This window comes from Natator depressus, chromosome 2, assembly GCF_965152275.1.
Source record: "Natator depressus isolate rNatDep1 chromosome 2, rNatDep2.hap1, whole genome shotgun sequence".
NCBI lineage: Eukaryota > Metazoa > Chordata > Testudines > Cheloniidae > Natator > Natator depressus.
Genome location: NC_134235.1, coordinates 264,550,535 through 264,568,249, shown reverse-complemented (window position 1 = coordinate 264,568,249; position 17,715 = coordinate 264,550,535). Strand labels below are relative to the sequence as shown.

At 58.1% G+C, this 17,715-nt stretch overlaps 1 protein-coding gene across 12 annotated transcripts in view; it reads right to left on the bottom strand.

Moving 5' to 3' along the window:
- SLC4A2 (solute carrier family 4 member 2) overlaps positions 1–17,715 on the bottom strand; it is a 100,702-nt gene that overhangs the window by 1,669 nt on the left and 81,318 nt on the right. For all 12 annotated transcript variants that reach the window (XM_074946640.1, XM_074946650.1, XM_074946643.1 and 9 more), the window contains 11 exons: positions 15,904–16,018; positions 15,534–15,718; positions 14,773–14,998; positions 13,751–13,972; positions 13,228–13,376; positions 12,181–12,375; positions 11,402–11,635; positions 10,958–11,047; positions 2,244–2,410; positions 1,860–2,113; positions 344–513 (listed from right to left, as the gene is read on the bottom strand). In XM_074946640.1, coding sequence (XP_074802741.1) covers positions 344–513; positions 1,860–2,113; positions 2,244–2,410; positions 10,958–11,047; positions 11,402–11,635; positions 12,181–12,375; positions 13,228–13,376; positions 13,751–13,972; positions 14,773–14,998; positions 15,534–15,718; positions 15,904–16,018 — 2,007 coding nt within the window. The remainder of the gene's footprint in view (positions 1–343; positions 514–1,859; positions 2,114–2,243; positions 2,411–10,957; positions 11,048–11,401; positions 11,636–12,180; positions 12,376–13,227; positions 13,377–13,750; positions 13,973–14,772; positions 14,999–15,533; positions 15,719–15,903; positions 16,019–17,715) is intronic.

The following is a 17,715-nucleotide window of genomic DNA, read 5'->3' as shown; positions in this document are numbered from 1 at the left end:
CCTGGCTCTGTTCCCCCCCCCCCACTGCCCAATGGGACATCCCCCCCCCCGGCTGGCTCTGTGCCCCCTCCCACCCCAGTGCCCAAGGGGACATGCCCCCCTGCCCGGCTCTGTTCCCCCTCCCCCCACTGCCCAAGGGGACATGCCCCCCCCCAGCTGGCTCTGTGCCCCCTCCCCCCCCCAGTGCCCAAGGGGACATGCCCCCCGCCCGGCTCTGTTCCCCCTCCTGCCCCCACTGCCCCATGGGATATACCCCCCTCCCAGCTGGCTCTTGCCCCCCCCCAGTGCCCAAGGGGACATGCCCCCCGCCCGGCTCTGTGCCCCTCCCCCGCCCTGAGCAGACCTTTTTGACGTAGGTGACGTCGGGGTGGTGCTTGGGGGGCATGAGAAGCAGGTGCAGCCGCTCGTAGAACTGGATGCCGTTCAGCGAGGTCACGCCCATGTAGAGGAAGATCCCAAAGAGCACGGCCAGGGGGATGTGCCGCAGCAGGTCCCCGATGACGATGGACAGGCCTGGCGGGGTGGGGGGCAGCCACTGAGAACCCGCTACAGGGCACCTGGGGCCCACGGGAGCTCTCCGCCCCCACCCCGGCGCTGCTCTCTGCAAACCCTGCCCCCGCTACCTGCCCCCAACTCGGCCCCACCCCCACTGCCTGCCCGATCCCCCGATGCGCTCTGCAAACACTGACCTGCCCCCTCCCACCACTACTCACCCCCATAACAACGTGCGAGTAATTGTGTAATGTTTTAATGAGTCTTGTTTGTGCCTCAGTTTCCCCATATGCTGCCTTGTTGCCCAGTGTGGGGAAGGGACCTGTCTGCTCTCAGGGCCGGCTAAGACACAGGGGCGGGTGTCCCCTGGCTGGGCCCGGTCCCCATCTCAGTGCAGCATGAGAACGGCAAATCCAAGCACCCGGATAGGGACACCCAGGAGCCCATGGCCCCAAGGGGGATGGACCTCGCCCCCGCAGGGGGGCTGAACAAGGATCCCCACTGGAGAACTCGGGGCTGGGAGCGAGAAGGTGGGGACAAGAGTCGGGGGCTGGAAGGAGTCTGACCAAGGAGGCCACCCAGACAGACAGAGCTGGACCCAAGGGTTCTCCACAGCCAGGCTGGGCTTGGGGCTGGCCAGGACGGACCCTGCTTCACCCTTCATTGCCCCGGGCTGCCCTAAGGGCCCCTAGGCTGGGCGCCAGCTAACGAGTGACCCCGGCTGTGCCCGCGCTGGGAGGGTCCCTCCAGGGGCTGGGCGAGGGGCCTTGATCCCTGCAGAGCAGCCAAGTCTCCCTCAGGGGCTGTCTCCGGGGGACTCGCTGCCCGGAGCTCGTGGGGGTGTGGGGGGAGCTGCAGGCCCAGAGGTCCAGTCTAGGGGGCGGTGAGGCCGCGTGGCTCACCCTGGAGGAAGAGCAAGAACCGCCGGGGGCTGGCACAGAGAAGGGGCCTCCCAGAGACTGTTCCAAAGCTGGGGGTGCAACCCCAAACCTGTGGGTCCGTGACAGGCTCACACTGCCCCGCCCCCACCCCTAGGCCAGCTGCCAGGGCTAGTGTCTCCTGTGCCAGCCAGGCTCCCCACAAGCTCCCAGAATGGGGCAGGGCTGTGTGCAGAGCCCAGGGGAGGGAACGTGAGACTCATGAGGAAGTGAAGGGGCCTCCTAGAGACCATTCCAAAGTTGGGGGTGCAGCCCCGACGCTGTGGGTCTGTGACACCCACCCCCACAAGCCCCAGGGCTTCCCCAGATTGTCCCCCATGTCCCAAAGCAACCCCCAGCCCCACAGCTGTGTCTGAGCTCCGCCTGCCCAGTGAGCCACTCTCCCGCTCGGCAGTGGGCTGGGGAGATGCGGCGGCCGGCGGGACTCACCCACGAGCAGGGCCACCAGCAGCCCCGTGACGCGCTGCTCCTTCACCTCCTGGATCTTGGGCTTGTCGCCGGGGGCCACGGCCTTGCTCATGACTGTCAGGGCGTTGGCGTGGGTCACCGAGCGCACCGTGGCGGCCGCCAGCCAGGGCAGCCCAAAGAGGGCGCAGAAGCCGCCCATGGCCACGATGAGCAGCAGGTCGAGGTGGAAGCCGGAGCCCTTCTGCAGCATGCGTTCTTTCTTACTGATGATCAGCCTGGGGGGGCACTGGAGAATCAGGGCCTGCCCCACGGCCCCCCCCGAGCCCGGGGCCTCCCCCCTTAGCCCCCCCACATTGCCATGCCCCCCAGGACCCCCCCCCCTCGCCTGCAGGCAGCTCAGCTCACGTGGTGATCTGGGTCTCCATGAAGATGAGGATGAAGACCAGCACGGCCGGCAGGGCGCTGGCCACCATCATCCAGACGGGAAAGGAGCTGCCCTCGCCCAGGGGGTTGATGACCCAGCCCCGCTTCTCCGGGGCCGTCACTGAGAAGCCACTGGGAACGCTCAGCTTCTGTGGGAGGAATGGGGGGGGCCATGAGACCCAATCGGGGGGGGGCCTCAGCACAGGGGGCAATGGGGGATGGGGGCGGGGGGGACGTGCTGAAGATGGGGGAGCAGGCATGTGGAGGGACAGGGGGATGGGGATGGGGGGCAGGCGTGAGGAGGGATGGGGAGGTGGGGGCTGTTAGGCTACAGATATTCAGGCCTGGCTGTAAAGTCCTATACTCTAAGCCCTGGTCTACACTAGGACTTTAGGTCGAATTTAGCAGCGTTAAATCGATGTAAACCTGCACCCGTCCACACGATGAAGCCCTTTATTTCGACTTAAAGGGCTCTTAAAATCGATTTCCTTACTCCACCCCTGACAAGTGGATTAGCGCTTAAATCGGCCTTGCCGGGTCGAATTTGGGGTACTGTGGACACAGTTCGACGGTATTGGCCTCCGGGAGCTATCCCAGAGTGCTCCATTGTGACTGCTTTGGACAGCACTCTCAACTCAGATGCATGATTGTTTGCCATTGCTCTGACGCAGGGAGGGGCGACTGACGACACGGCTTATAGGGGTGGCTTACAGGGAGCTAAAATCAACAAAGGGGGTGGCTTTACATCAAGGAGTATTTCAGGCAGGACTTCACGGAGGGTTCCAATAAGAAATGGTGCACCTAAGTTATTGTTCTTATTGGAACAAGGAGGTTAGTCTGGCCTCTGATTGATACATGGCTAGATTTACCTCGCTGCACCTTCTCTGTGAGTGACTGCAGTGTGACCTAGAGGAATGAGTCCCCTAGATGATGGTGGGGGGGGTTTGCAAATGAGTACAAAACAAATCTGGTCTATTTCTTGTTTTGATCCACTCCATCTATCTTTTACATCTTTGGCTGGCAGCAGACGGTGCAGGAGGACTGCATGCCATCCACATCTCATGGCTGCTCGGCAGAAGATGATGCACTAGGACTGCTAGCAATCCGTATCGCCTGCCTGCTCACCATAAGATGGTTCAATAGGACTGACTGCAGGACTAAAGAGAATGACCTGGTCAAGTCACTCCAAATTTAGTCCCTGCGCCCATGTCTGCCCAGGCGCTCCTGATCGACCTCACACAGGCGACCAGGAGCACCTCGGACATGACGATGACGGCTACCAGTCCAACTGCACCGTCTGCTGCCACAAGGCAATGGGTTGCTGCTGCTGTGTAGCAATGCCGTGCCGCGTCTGCCAGCACCCAGGAGACATACGGTGACCGTGAGCTGAGCGGGCTCCATGCTTGCCGTGGTATGGCGTCTGCACAGGTAACTCAGGAAAAAAGGCGCGAAACGATTGTCTGCCCTTGCTTTCACGGAGGGAGGGAGGGAACGGAGGCCTGACGATATGTACCCAGAACCACCCGCAACAATGTTTTAGCCCCATCAGGCATTGGGATCTCAACCCAGAATTCCAATGGGCAGCGGAGACTGCGGGAACTGTGGGATAGCTGCCCACAGTGCAATGCTCCAGAAGTCGACGCTTGCCTCGGTACTGTGGAAGCACTCCGCCGACTTAATGCAGTTAATGCTCTTAGAGCATTTTCTGTGGGGACACACACACTCGAATATATAAAACCGATTTTTAAAAAACCGACTTCTATAAATTCGACCTAATTTTGTAGTGTAGACATACCCTAAGAATTTAGGTGTATTCTTATCACTTGGCTAGTTATAGAGGTATAAAAGAAAGAATCAAAATCACTAAAGGAATGTAAGGGGTTTCTAGTGGAACCTAACTTAGCTGCCCCTGACGGTCTCTAGTTGTACAAGATGGGAGTGTAATCGGGGTACAGTTGTGTAAAAGAATAATCACAATGCAAGGAATATTAGGCAAAAAAGAATTTTGTGTGTGTGCACAGGTAAAAGAAAAGGAAAAGGGGAGCAATGATGGGAACACTGAGCCTTGGGGTGGCTTTGGGGGATCGGACTGTCGCTTTGGTGGGTGTGCATGAAAACTCTGTGGGCATGGGGGAGGCAGTTACACCATGTGTAAAATTAATATGGCTAATATAATGTTGTGGAGGTTAAACTATATGGAAGGAATGTGCATTTTCCCAGCACGTGTGCAGTGTATATTGGACAAAGGGTAAAAGAAATGCAAACAAAACATGGTACTTAAATAAAATCCTAATAGGGCTCCAAAAGGAGCCACAATAGGTTGAGCTTTCTTTTTCAGATCTCTGTGTGTTTCGGAGCAGGAGATGAAAGTGGAAAGTAATCAGAACTCTAGTGGAAGTGGAATGTTTCCCTTTTAAGACAGTCTCTGAGCTGCTAGCAGCTTTGGATCCAAAAGCAAGCTAGAAAGCCTCCGTGTAAATGCAAATTACCTAGCTGATGGGCACAAAGGAGCTGCAGATAATGAATACATCTGGTCAGCAAACCAGCTACTAGAAGACTCAGCTTATGGCCCTCCAGGAAAGGGAGGTGAAAAACCAAGTCAAGCCTGAAAATAAGGGGAACAGGTTAACCCTAAGGGAGGGGTGTGTGTGGGTGTGTGTGTGCACGCATGCAGTGCTAAAATCTGAAGCTGTGTCTCAGCTATTACCTAAGAATAAACGTAAAGCTTGGTACAGCAGAGAAACTATTGCAAACTTGGTCTGTTGTACAAGAGGGGAAACTGAGGTACACCATCTCATGAATTTCATAAATGACCAGTGGGGTAATTCACTAGCCTGATTATAAAACAAAATAAGGACAGCCTGGAGGTAATTCTTCTGTTTTTCCTGCAATTAGCAAGGAAATTTGTAAGAGGAAGTGGTATTATTATTAAGCAATAGTCTATCCCCACCGGGGGGGTGGAAATTGTTTCTTTTGTTTTTCAGACACTCTACAAGGAAGCTGGCGCCAGCGGAAAAATAACCCAGAATACCATGGATCTATGTTTTGTGTTGTTTGTCTGTGGTGTTTGTCTTGTTGCTAGCATTGTTGTGTTTTAATGAACAGAAAACCTCATGATGTGGGTGGGGGATGGCTTCAAAAGGCTGACCTGGGGCTGGGGGTGTGGGGGAAGATGTTTATGGGAATGCAAAATGCTCAGCTAGGAGGCCAGCACCTGTGTAATAGCTACCGTGGTACCTGGAAATGGAACGGTAACTACGGTGGCCCCCACAAGCCCTATGGAAATAATGAGAAGGGGAGAAGCTCACTGGGAATCAATGGAGGGGTGTGTAAAAGAGTGTGAATCAAGAGAAGATGTTTGGATGTGCCCCTCTCCTATGACTACAGAGGAGCAGGATCAATGGCCTATGCAAGGGGTGGACAATTGGGTGTACTGTGTATGAGGTGTTTTGCTGGGAATGTACATATTACTGGGGGCACAATTACACCAGCCCATAACCAAACTACACACATCTACATGCTGCCATCTGGACTTTGGTGCACAAATGGATCTGTGAATCTTATTGCTGTGAATAATCAAACCAGGGCATACGGCCTGATTCCATACCAAGTGGTCAAGCTGGTTTGGAGAATAACCCATTTCTCTGTGAACATTCAGTGGACTTATGATATGGACAAAAGTATGCAAAATTTGCAGGGGCAGCTTGTTGCAACTGCCAGCAACTGGACACATCAGATCGTGACCCCGTCGAAGGAGGAGAGGCAGTGTTTTGGGGGTGTCTCGGATGTTGGACCATACTGCAGTGGTCAGGACTCGGTGTTGCTGTGGATTTTGTACTGTTAACTGTACTTGTGTTACGTTGCATAGGGAGATAACCTATAAGGAATGTAATAAGCCCTCCAAACCCTACAGTGTACTAGACAACCCGGACCCAACCTTCTCGGGCCCACTACAATGGGAAATCTGGAACACTAATTGGAATAGGTGTGGTATGCCCGTACGAGAGAAGGTGCAGGGCACTACACTACACAAGGGGCAGTGGGACAAATGGAATAGCAACACCTTCCACCTTGATGCCTGGCCCTATCAGGAAATGTGTCGCCATATGTCCTATGCTTCTCCAGGGATACCTGGGCAGGAGGATCCCAAAAGAAAAAGAAAAAAAAGGGGTGGAGTGTTAGGATCTAGATATTCAGGCCTGGCTGTAAAGGCCTATACGCTAAGAATTTAGGTGTATTCTTATCACTTAGCTAGTTATAAAGGTATAAAAGAAAGAATCAAAATCACTGTCGGCCGGTGCAAGGGCCTTCTCTCCCTGTGACAGTCTGAGGCCCTGTGCTTAGGCTAAGGCCTTTGACTAAGCAACAGAGGCAGCCATAAGCTGGGAAGTGACCGGTCACATCCTCACATTCCAAACTAGTCCCATTGAATAATAATTGGGCTGTTAGGATACAATCCTGTCCTGATAACGCCTATCACCTCCAGAGAAAGGGAAGTGCCTAGAAGATGTAAAAGGAAACTTAGTTTGGTAGCATCCTGTCTGGCAAGAACTCACTTATCAATAGCTGGGATGTGAAATCCTCATTTCTGTGTTTGTCCAAACAGTGTAGTCCCCATTTCCCTATTGTTTGTCTGTACAGTCTCTGTCTGGTTCTGTGATTGGGCAATCAGCGGGTTATCACAAGTGCCTATACACAAATGCACGAAGCCTGGGAAACAAGCAGGGAGAACTGGAAGTCCTGGCAAAGTCAAGGAATTATGATGTGATTGGAATAACAGAGACTTGGTGGGATAACTCCCATGACTGGAGTACTGTCATGGATGGATATAAACTGTTCAGGAAGGACAGGCAGGGCAGAAAAGGTGGGGGAGTTGCACTGTATGAAAGGGAGCAGTATGACTGCTCAGAGCTCCGGTATGAAACTGCAGAAAAACCTGAGAGTCTCTGGATTAAGTTTAGAAGTGTGAGCACCAAGGGTTATGTCGTGGTGGGAGTCTGCTATAGACCACCGGACCAGGGGGATGAGGTGGACGAGGCTTTCTTCCGGCAACTCGCAGAAGTTACTAGATCGCAGGCCCTGGTTCTCATGGGAGACTTCAATCACCCTGATATCTGCTGGGAGAGCAATACAGCGGTGCACAGACAATCCAGGAAGTTTTTGGAAAGTGTAGGGGACAATTTCCTGGTGCAAGTGCTGGAGGAACCAACTAGGGGCAGAGCTCTTCTTGACCTGCTGCTCACAAACCGGGAAGAATTAGTAGGGGAAGCAAAAGTGGATGGGAACCTGGGAGGCAGTGACCATGAGATGGTCGAGTTCAGGATCCTGACACAAGGAAGGAAGGAAAGCAGCAGAATACGGACCCTGGACTTCAGAAAAGCAGACTTTGACTCCCTCAGGGAGCTGATGGGCAAGATCCCCTGGGAGAATAACATGAGGGGGAAAGGAGTCCAGGAGAGCTGGCTGTATTTTAAAGAAGCCTTATTGAGGTTACAGGGACAAACCATCCCGATGTGTAGAAAGAATAGTAAATATGGCAGGCGACCGGCTTGGCTTAACAGTGAAATCCTTGCTGATCTTAAATACAAAAAAGAAGCTTACAAGAAGTGGAAGATTGGACAAATGACCAGGGATGAGTATAAAAATATTGCTCGGGCATGCAGGAGTGAAATCAGGAAGGCCAAATCACACCTGGAGTTGCAGCTAGCAAGAGATGTTAAGAGTAACAAGAAGGGTTTTTTCAGGTATGTTAGCAACAAGAAGAAAGTCAAGGAAAGTGTGGGCCCCTTACTGAAGGAGGGAGGCAACCTAGTGACAGAGGATGTTGAAAATGCTTTTTTTGCCTCTGTCTTCACGAACAAGGTCAGCTCCCAGACTACTGCACTGGGCAGCACAGCATGGGGAGGAGGTGACCAGCAATCTGTGGAGAAAGAAGTGGTTCGGGACTATTTAGAAAAGCTGGACGTGCACAAGTCCATGGGGCCGGATGCGTTGCATCCGAGAGTGCTAAAGGAGTTGGCAGATGTGATTGCGGAGCCATTGGCCATTATCTCTGAAAACTCACGGTGATCGGGGGAGGTCCCGGACGACTGGAAAAAGGCTAATGTAGTGCCCATCTTTAAAAAAGAGAAGAAGGACGATCCTGGGAACTACAGGCCAGTCAGCCTCACCTCAGTCCCCGGAAAAATCATGGAGCAGGTCCTCAAGGAATCAATTCTGAAGCACTGAGAGGAGAGGAAAGTGATCAGGAACAGTCAGCATGGATTCACCAAGGCCAAGTCATGCCTGACTAATCTAATTGCCTTCTATGACGAGATAACTGGCTCTGTGGATGAAGGGAAAGCAGTGGACGTGTTGTTCCTTGACTTTAGCAAAGCTTTTGACATGGTCTCCCACAGTATTCTTGCCAGCAAGTTAAAGAAGTCTGGGCTGGATGAATGGACTATAAGGTGGATAGAAAGCTAGATTGTCAGGCTCAAAGGGTAGTGATCAATGGCTCCATGTCTAGTTGGCAGCCAGTATCAAGTGGAGTGCCCCAAGGGTCGGTCCTGGGGCCGGTTTTGTTCAATATCTTCATAAATGATCTGGAGGATGGTGTGGATTGCACCCTCAGCAAGTTTGCAGATGACACTAAACTGGGAGGAGAGGTAGATACGCTGGAGGATAGGGATAGGATACAGCGGGCCCTAGACAAATTAGAGGATTGGGCCAAAAGAAATCTGATGACAAGTGCAGAGGACAAGGACAAGTGCAGAGTCCTGCACTTAGGATGGAAGAATCCAGTGCACCGCTACAGACTAGGGACCGAATGGCTCGGCAGCAGTTCTGCAGAAAAGGACCTAGGGGTTACAGTGGACGAGAAGCTGGATATGAGTCAACAGTGTGCCCTCGTTGCCAAGAAAGCCAATGGCATTTTGGGATGTATATGTAGGGGCATTGCCAGCAGATCGAGGCATGTGATCATTCCCCTCTATTCGACATTGGTGAGGCCTCATCTGGAGTACTGTGTCCAGTTTTGGGCCCCACACTACAAGAAGGACGTGGATAAATTGGAAAGAGTCCAGCGGAGGGCAACAAAAATGATTAGGGGACTGGAACACATGAGTTATGAGGAGAGGCTGAGGGAGCTGGGATTGTTTAGTCTGTGGAAGAGAAGAATGAGGGGGGATTTGATAGCTGCTTTCAACTACCTGAAAGGGGGTTCCAAAGAGGATGGCTCTAGACGGTTCTCAGTGGTAGCAGATGACAGAACAAGGAGTAATGGTCTCAAGTTGCAGTGGGGGAGATTTAGGTTGGATATTAGGAAAAACTTTTTCATTCGGAGGGTGGTGAAACAATGGAATGAGTTACCTAGGGAGGTGGTAGAATCTCCTTCCTTAGAAGTTTTTAAGGTCAGGCTTGACAAAGCCCTGGCTGGGATGATTTAATTGGGGATCGGTCCTGCTTTGAGCAGGGGGTTTGACTAGATGACCTCCTGAGGTCCCTTCCAACCCTGATATTCTATGATTCTATGATTGTTTCTGTCTGCTGTATAATTAATTTTGCTGGGTGTAAACTAATTAATGTGGTGGGATTTAATTGGTTAAATAATCATGTTACAATATGTTAGGATTGGTTAGCTAAATTTCAGTAAAATGGCTGGTTAAGGTATAGCTAAGCAGAACTCAAGTTTTACTATATAGTCTGCAGTCAATCAGGAAGTAAGGTGGGGGGGGAATGGGAACAGGGAATGGGGGTGGGGAAATTAGAATCATGTTTTGCTGTGCGAGGGAATGGGAACAGGGACACAGGTAAGGCTCTGTGGTGTCAGAGCTGGGAAGGGGGACACTAAGGAAGGAAACTGGAGTCATGCTTGCTGGAAGTTCACCCCAATAAACATCGAATTGTTTGCACCTTTGGACTTCAGGGATTGCTGTTCTCTGCTCATGGGAGAAGGACCAGGGAAGTGAACGGGTGAAGGAATATGCCCCTAACAGGGGGCAGGAGGGAAGGGGGCGGGGGCAGGCATAAGGGGGGATGGTGAGGTGGGGGGCAGGGGGCAGGAGGCTGGGACCAACGTGGGAATGGCGGTAATGCCCCAGTGCCCCATCTCCAGGGCACTGTCCCCATCCCCATCCCCCTAGGCCTGGCAGTCCGGAGCCCAGGCCGTGGGGCATCCAGGGGGAATCCACCCGGCCGCGGGAATTTGGCGCCACAGGGCAGGCTGGGCAGTGGCGGGGACGAACCCAAGGCGGCCAGTGCCTGTGGGAACAGGGCCAGGCTGGCGGACGCCGGCTCCACCCAGGGCGTACAGACACGGGGACAGGGAGACGGAACCAGGCGGGTCCCCAGCTCCAGGCTTGGCCAGTCCGCACCAGGGCTGAGCCGCTGGCTCTCCGGGCTTCCCGGGCGGTGTCCCGGGGGTCGACAACCTGCTGTGGGGGAAAGGCTCCTACTGCCGGGGCCGGACCTAGCTGCGTGTGTCGGTCCCCACAGAGAGCACGAGGCTCCCCCGGCTCAGTGGGACTCGCTGGGCAGAGCTTGCGGGAGGCAGCAGGAGGGCTGGAGCCCTGAGGCTCCATGGAGAGGGGGACCCCTGGGGGTAGGGCAGCTGAGGGGTCCCCCCAGGGGGTGTCTGCAGGCCAAGGCATAGCACAGAGCCTGTGGGTCCCTGACACGGGGCTGTGGGCCTGCAGGCCCCTCCCCACCCCACTGACCTGCGTGTACGTGTCCCGGACGCTGAAATCCACCAGCACCATGATGAGGATGGCGATGGGCACCCCGAAGTCCCCGATCACCCGACGGATCTGCAGAGAGCGGGTCAGCACTGGCCAGGGCGGGCCCCAGGAGCCCTTCCCCCAGCAAACCCTGCCTGCCCCCCAGGAGCCCTGCTCCCCTGCCATGGCACAACCTGCAGGGGCCTGCCGCCAGCTCTGCCCCTCCCTTCCCCCCAGCACCTCTCCCTGCCCCGGGCTCAGCCCCCCCTACCCTCCAGTGAACCCAGCCCCCAGCTCTGCCCTTCCCTGCCCCCAGCAAACCCTGCCCCCAGCTCTGCCCCAGCCTGCCCCTTCCTCCCACCCCACAGCTCTGCTCCAGCCCTTCTCCCCCAGCCCCCCATGCTCAGCCTCCCCCACGGCTCCTCGGCTGCCCTGCCCACATACCCGTCCCGGGAAGAAGCGGCTGTTCTTGAACTTGCGCAGGAAGAAGGCGATGAAGAAGGTGCCGGCCATGAGCACCAGCGAGAGCAGGGCTGTGTTGGGCTGCCCTGTCACCGCCGGCCCGGCCCGGCCCCATGTCCCGTTCCCCAGGGGCGTGCTGCCATTGCCCCCGCCCAGCGCCTCTGCGCCCGTCCCGTTCGCCCGCCCGCAGCTGTGCAGCGGGTGCTCCTGGAAGATCTGCCAGGAGATCATGGGGGCCTGAGACCCTGCCCACAGCCCCCCAGGCCCTCCAGCCGGGACAGCCCCCCACGCCCCACCCCCTCCAGCTCCCACGGCCCCCCATGCCCTCCAGCCAGGACAGCCCCCCATGCCCCACCCCCTCCAGCCCCCACAGCCCCCCAGGCCCTCAGCCGGGACAGCCCCCCACGCCCCACCCCCTGCAGCCAGGACAGCCCCCCACGCCCTCCAGCCAGGACAGCCCCCCATGCCCCACCCCCTCCAGCCCCCACGGCCCCCCATGCCCTCCAGCCAGGACACCCCCCACGCCCCACCCCCTCCACCCGGGACGGCCTCCCACGCCCCACCCCCTCCAGCCAGGACAGCCCCCCATACCCCACCCCCTCCAGCCCCCACGGCCCCCCACGCCCTCCAGCCAGGACAGCCCCCCACGCCCCACCCCCTCCCGCCCCCACGGCCCCCCACGCCCTCCAGCCAGGACAGCCCCCCACGCCCCACCCCCTCCAGCCCCCACGGCCCCCCAAGCCCTCCAGCCAGGCTCTCACCTTGGCCAGCTTGGAGAAGGTCTCGTAGATGAAGATGAGGGAGATGAGGAAGGCGAAGATCTCCTGGGTGAAGCGGGATACGAAGCGCACCAGGATGCTGCCCTCCACAGCCACCATCACCAGCACGATGAGGATGAGCCAGAAGCCGATCCACACGCGCCCCACCAGGTACTCCAACCCGTTGGTCGTGCAGAACTGCCGGGGCACAGCCCACAGTGAGGGGGGCCTGCTCCGCGCCCCTGGCCAAGGGCTCCCCTCCCTGCCCCCCAGGCAAGGTCTCTGGGACGCTGTTCCAGGGGCAGGGGGAGCAGAGGGGGGGGGTGGGGATCGAGGGGCAGGGCAGGCTGGGGGAAGAACAGGCAGCACTGGGGGCGCAGGGGCGGGGGGGGCAGGGTCTCTGGGGCTGGCAGGGAGCCTGAGCTGTGGGTCTGCTCCGGGGTTACGGTACAGGACATCAGGAGCCAGCACGACCGCCGACTCCGGCCCCGTGCCCAGCCGCTGCCCTGCACAGAGGGGTTCTCCAAGACACCCCCTGGGACCTGGGGCTCTCTGGAGGCTGCCGGGGAAGTGGGGGTGCTGGGAGGCTGGGGAGGGGTTCGTGAAGGTCTCACAGGGCTACAGGGGACCGTGGGAGAGGTTGGAGCCTCGGGGGGTGATAGGGAGGGGTGTCAGTTTAGGGAGAGGCAGGGGACTCTGAGGGCGCCAAGATTATTGGGGCTCCAGCGAACTAGCAGGGCGCTCTAGGGGACAAACAGGGTTTCTTGGGGACTAGGAGTTCTGGGGGGCTGCTGGGGGTTCTCTCGGGGGATGTTGGGGGTTCCAGGAGGCTCTGGGAGGCTACTGGGGATTGTGGGGAGCTCTGGGGAGTAATGGGGGGCTCCTAGGGGCTATCTGGGGGTTCTGGGGGCTTTGGGGGTAATGGGAGGCTCCGGGGGCTATCAGGGGGCTCTGAGCCGCTCTCGGGGGTTCTGGAGGGTAACGGGTGGCTCTGGGGGCTATCAGGGGGCAACGGGGGGCTTCGGGCCCTCCCAGGAGTCCTGAACTCACTGTGAAAAAAGCTTCTTCGAAAACAAGCAGGGGCCCGGAGAAGCCGATGACGAGCAGCGGCTGGGCGCCCAGCAGGCAGAAGACGATGCCCTGCACGGCCGTGGAGATGATCAGCTCCGACACCCCGATCAGGTTCTGGGTCTTCTCCCCTGCGGGAGCGAGGGCTCAGCGCTGGAGACCGACCCCTCCCCGGCCCCTCCCCACTCACCCCCAGCAATGGGCCTCACGTCCCTCCCCATCCAGCCGCCCTGCTGGTGGCATCAGGCCCCGGACTCCTTCCCTAGTGACCCCCCAGCTACATGGGATCCCCAAGTCCCCCCCGGCCAGCCCCTGCCCCCTAGGGAGGTGTTCCCAGAATAGACAGGCAGGGGCATGACACCTACCCCATCCCGTGGCCCTTACCCAGCCCCCCCCCCCCCCCCCCCAGTCCTCCTTAACCAGGAGCCTCCCCCTGGGTGATTCTTACGCAGCAGCCCCCCCCGGCGGCTCTTTCCCAGCTGCCCCCCCACCCCGCGGCCCTTACCCAGCAGCCCCCCGAAGGTGATGGCCGGCGAGAGGGCGGCGAAGTAGATGAAAATGATGGCGGCGATGCACTGCGGGTTCAGGCTGTCCCTGAAGTCGCTCAGGTACTTGGGGTAGCGCCGGCCCACGTCACGGACGAGCCCCCCGAAGGGCCGGCCCGTGCGCCGCAGGGGGTCGTCCTCGTCCTCTGCCTCCCCCTCCACCACCTTCAGCTTCAGCAGCGCTGCTCACACAGACAGCCAGTTAGGTGCCCACCCAGCCCCAGCCCTGCGCCATGGGGCCTGGCAGGGCAGGGGGAGCCTCGCCTGCCCGGTCCCAGCCCCAGCCCCACCCCAGCCCCGCGCCATGGGGCCTGGCAGGGCAGGGGGAGCCTCGTCTGCCCGGTCCCAGCCCCAGCCCCACCCCAGCCCCGCGCCATGGGGCCTGGCAGGGCAGGGGGAGCCTCGCCTGCCCAGTCCCAGCCCCAGCCCCACCCCAGCCCCGCGCCATGGGGCCTGGTAGGGCAGGGGGAGCCTCGTCTGCCCGGTCCCAGCCCCAGCCCCACCCCAGCCCCGCGCCATGGGGCCTGGCAGGGCAGGGGGAGCCTCGTCTGCCCGGTCCCAGCCCCAGCCCCACCCCAGCCCCGCGCCATGGGGCCTGGCAGGGCAGGGGGAGCCTCGTCTGCCCGGTCCCAGCCCCAGCCCCACCCCAGCCCCGCGCCATGGGGCCTGGCAGGGCAGGGGGAGCCTCGTCTGCCCGGTCCCAGCCCCAGCCCCACCCCAGCCCCGCGCCATGGGGCCTGGCAGGGCAGGGGGAGCTGCAGCCCTACCCCAACCCCATGCCATGGGGCCTGGCAGGGCAGAGGGAGCTGCAGCCCTACCCCAGCCACGCACCATGGGGCCTGGCAGGGCAGGGGGAGCTGCAGCCCTACCCCAGCCCTGCGCCATGGGGCCTGGCAGGGCAGGGGGAGCTGCAGCCCTACCCCAGCCCCGCGCCATGGGGCCTGGCAGGGGGGTGCCGCCGGCCCCGCCCTGGGCCCAGTACCTTTCTCGGCGGGCGACTTGGGCTCCAGCATGGTGCCCAGCAGCAGCCGGCGCTCCTGCTCCTCTCGCTTCTGGAGCATCTGGCGCTGGAAGTGGGCCACGGAGCGCAGCAGCTCCTCGCCCTGCACCTCGGAGGGCGGCAGCACCACGCTGCAGTCCAGGAACTCATTGATGGCGCTGAGCAGGTCGTGCCGGTCGTCGGCCAGATACGCCGCCTCGTGGAATTGCTGGGGGGGTAACCTGCCGGGTCAGAGGCGCCATGCGCTGGCCATGGGCCAGGAGAACACGGATCCTCGGGGGGCTGAGCCCTGGGGCAGGATGACCACGTGTCCAGCCCACAAGGAAGGAAAGTGGGAGACGGCTGGGCCCAGAGGAACCCCCAGGGTTGGGGGCAGAGCCCTGGGACCCACGGCCCTACCCTGCAATCAGGGTAAAGGCCGAGATGGAACTGGGGCAGGGGAGTCGAGGCCCCACAACAGGCCAGGCTGGGGGGGAGCCGGCAGGCCAGAGGGGAGCCGGCAGGTGGAGATGGAGCCGGGGCGGGGGTAGGAGCAGGCAGGCTGGGGGGAGCTGGCAGGCCGGGTCGGGGTTAGCTTGTCGGACATGAGGGTGGAGATGGAGCCGGGGGAGGAGGAGCCAGCAGTCCGGAGGGGGAGCCAGCAGGCAGGCGGGGGGGTTACCTTGTCGGACATGAGGGTGGAGATGGAGCCGGGGGGGAGCAGCCGGCAGGCAGGGGGGGAGCCAGCAGGCAGGGGGAGTTACCTTGTCGGACATGAGGGTGGAGATGGAGCGCCCGATCTCGTGGTAGTCCATGTTGGCGCTGCTGGGCCCCAGCAGCACGAAGAGGAAGCGGACGGGGATGGGCACCTCCAGCACTGAGTCCAGCTCCACGGCCGCCTGCAGCCGCACGAAGGCCATGGTGGGCTGGTCCAGGAACTCCACGCAGCCTGCGGGCCACAGGCCAGTCAGCGCTCACTGGCGGCCCCCAGCGAGGGGGAGCCGAGCCGACACTCGCCCGCAGAAGGGCCTGGCTGCCACGTCCAACCCTACCCCCCATCGGCCGGCGGGCTCGGCACAGCCTTGGCCCTGGGCCCCTCGGCCCCTCTGCCCAGACAGCCCCACCTGCCCTTACCCACAAGCACCACCGTGGCCTCTGCATTTTCCGGGATCTTCTCCAGCAGCTTCAGCTCATGCTTCGACTTCGACCTCGTGATGCCAGCTGGGGGTGCCGGGGTCAGGCTCTCTCGCTGTGAGACAGGAACAGGGAACACCAGGTAAAAACCCCGCCATGGGGTGGGAGCCGAGCCACCAAGCCAAGGGCCCAGGGGTCTTGGGCAGAGACCGGAGTGGGGACAGGGTGTCAGAGTTAAGGTAAACAGGGGCAAGAGCTCCATGGGGCGGGGTGCTCAGGAAGGGGGACAAAAGGCCCGGGGGTGGGCTGGCTGGTCAAGAACATAAGAGCAGCCAGGCTGGGTCAGACAGGTCTTCTGACAGTGGCCAATGCCAGGTGCCCCAGAGGGAATGAACAGAACAGGTAATCATCAAGTGATCCACCCCTGTCACCCATTCCCAGCGTCTGGCAAACAGAGGCTAGGGACACCATCCCTGCCCATCCTGGCTAATAGCCATTGAGGGACCTATCCTCCATGAACTTATCTAGCTCTTTTTTTAACCCTGTTACAGTCCTGGCCTTCACAACATCCTCTGGCAAGGAGTTCCACAGGTTGACTGTGCATTGTGTGAAGAAATACTTCCTTTTGTTTGTTTTAAACCTGCTACCTGTTAATTTCATTGGGTGACCCCTAGTTCTTGTATTATGGGAAGGAGTAAATAACACTTTCTTGTTTACCTTCTCCACAACAGTCGTGATTTTATAGACCTCTATCATATCCCCTCTTAGTTGTCTTTTCTCCGAGCTGAAAAGTCCCAGTCTTATTAATCTCTCTTCAAACAGCAGCCATTCCAGACCCCTAATCATTTTTGTTGCCCTTTTCTGAACCTTTTCCAATTCCAATATATCTTTTTTGAGATGGGGCGACCATATCCGCATGCAGTGTTCAAGATGTGGGTGTACCATGGATTTATATAGAGGCTTTGGAAAGTGGGTGACTGGGCAACAAAATGGCAGATGAAATTTTTGTAGCTCTTCGCAGTCTGATTTGGACTTAACTATCTTGAGTAGTTTTGTAACATCTGCAAATTTAGTCTGCTGGCCAGCCCTGGTCCCAGGACAGATCCCTGGGGGACCCCACTATTTACCTCTCTCCGCTGTGAAAACTGTTGAGGAAAGGAGACAAGGAGCCCCAGGGGGGCATGTGATGTTACTGACATAATCTGTGACTGTATAGATCATTGTTCCAGACACTGGTATATATTTGCAGCAAATATTGTACAAAGGTTGTCGTGTAAGGTGTCTATGGAGAGGTTCGCAAAAAGAAAAGGAGGACTTGTGGCACCTTAGGGACTAACCAATTTATTTGAGCATGAGCTTTCGTGAGCTACAGCTCACTTCATCGGATGCATACTGTGGAAAATACAGCATCCGATGAAGTGAGCTGTAGCTCACGAAAGCTCATGCTCAAATAAATTTGTTAGTCTCTAAGGTGCCACAAGTCCTCCTTTTCTTTTTGAGAATACAGACTAACATGGCTGCTACTCTGAAACCTATTCTCAGTAAGGGCCCAATCAAGAAACACTTAACGCACAATGGACTTTGGGAGACGCCAATCCACATCTGAGCTTTCCTGGAAACCTTCAAACTAACATGTAAACAATGGCGTCCGCCTGTAAAGAACTGAGTCATGCATGGACATGTGACTTGCCCATGTGACTCCAAACTCCATCTTGTTGCTGTGATCTTACACAGGAGAACCAAGGGGTTTCCACCCACGAGAGAGAGTATAAAAGGCAGCTGCATCTCCTCCATTTGGTCTTCAATCCTCCT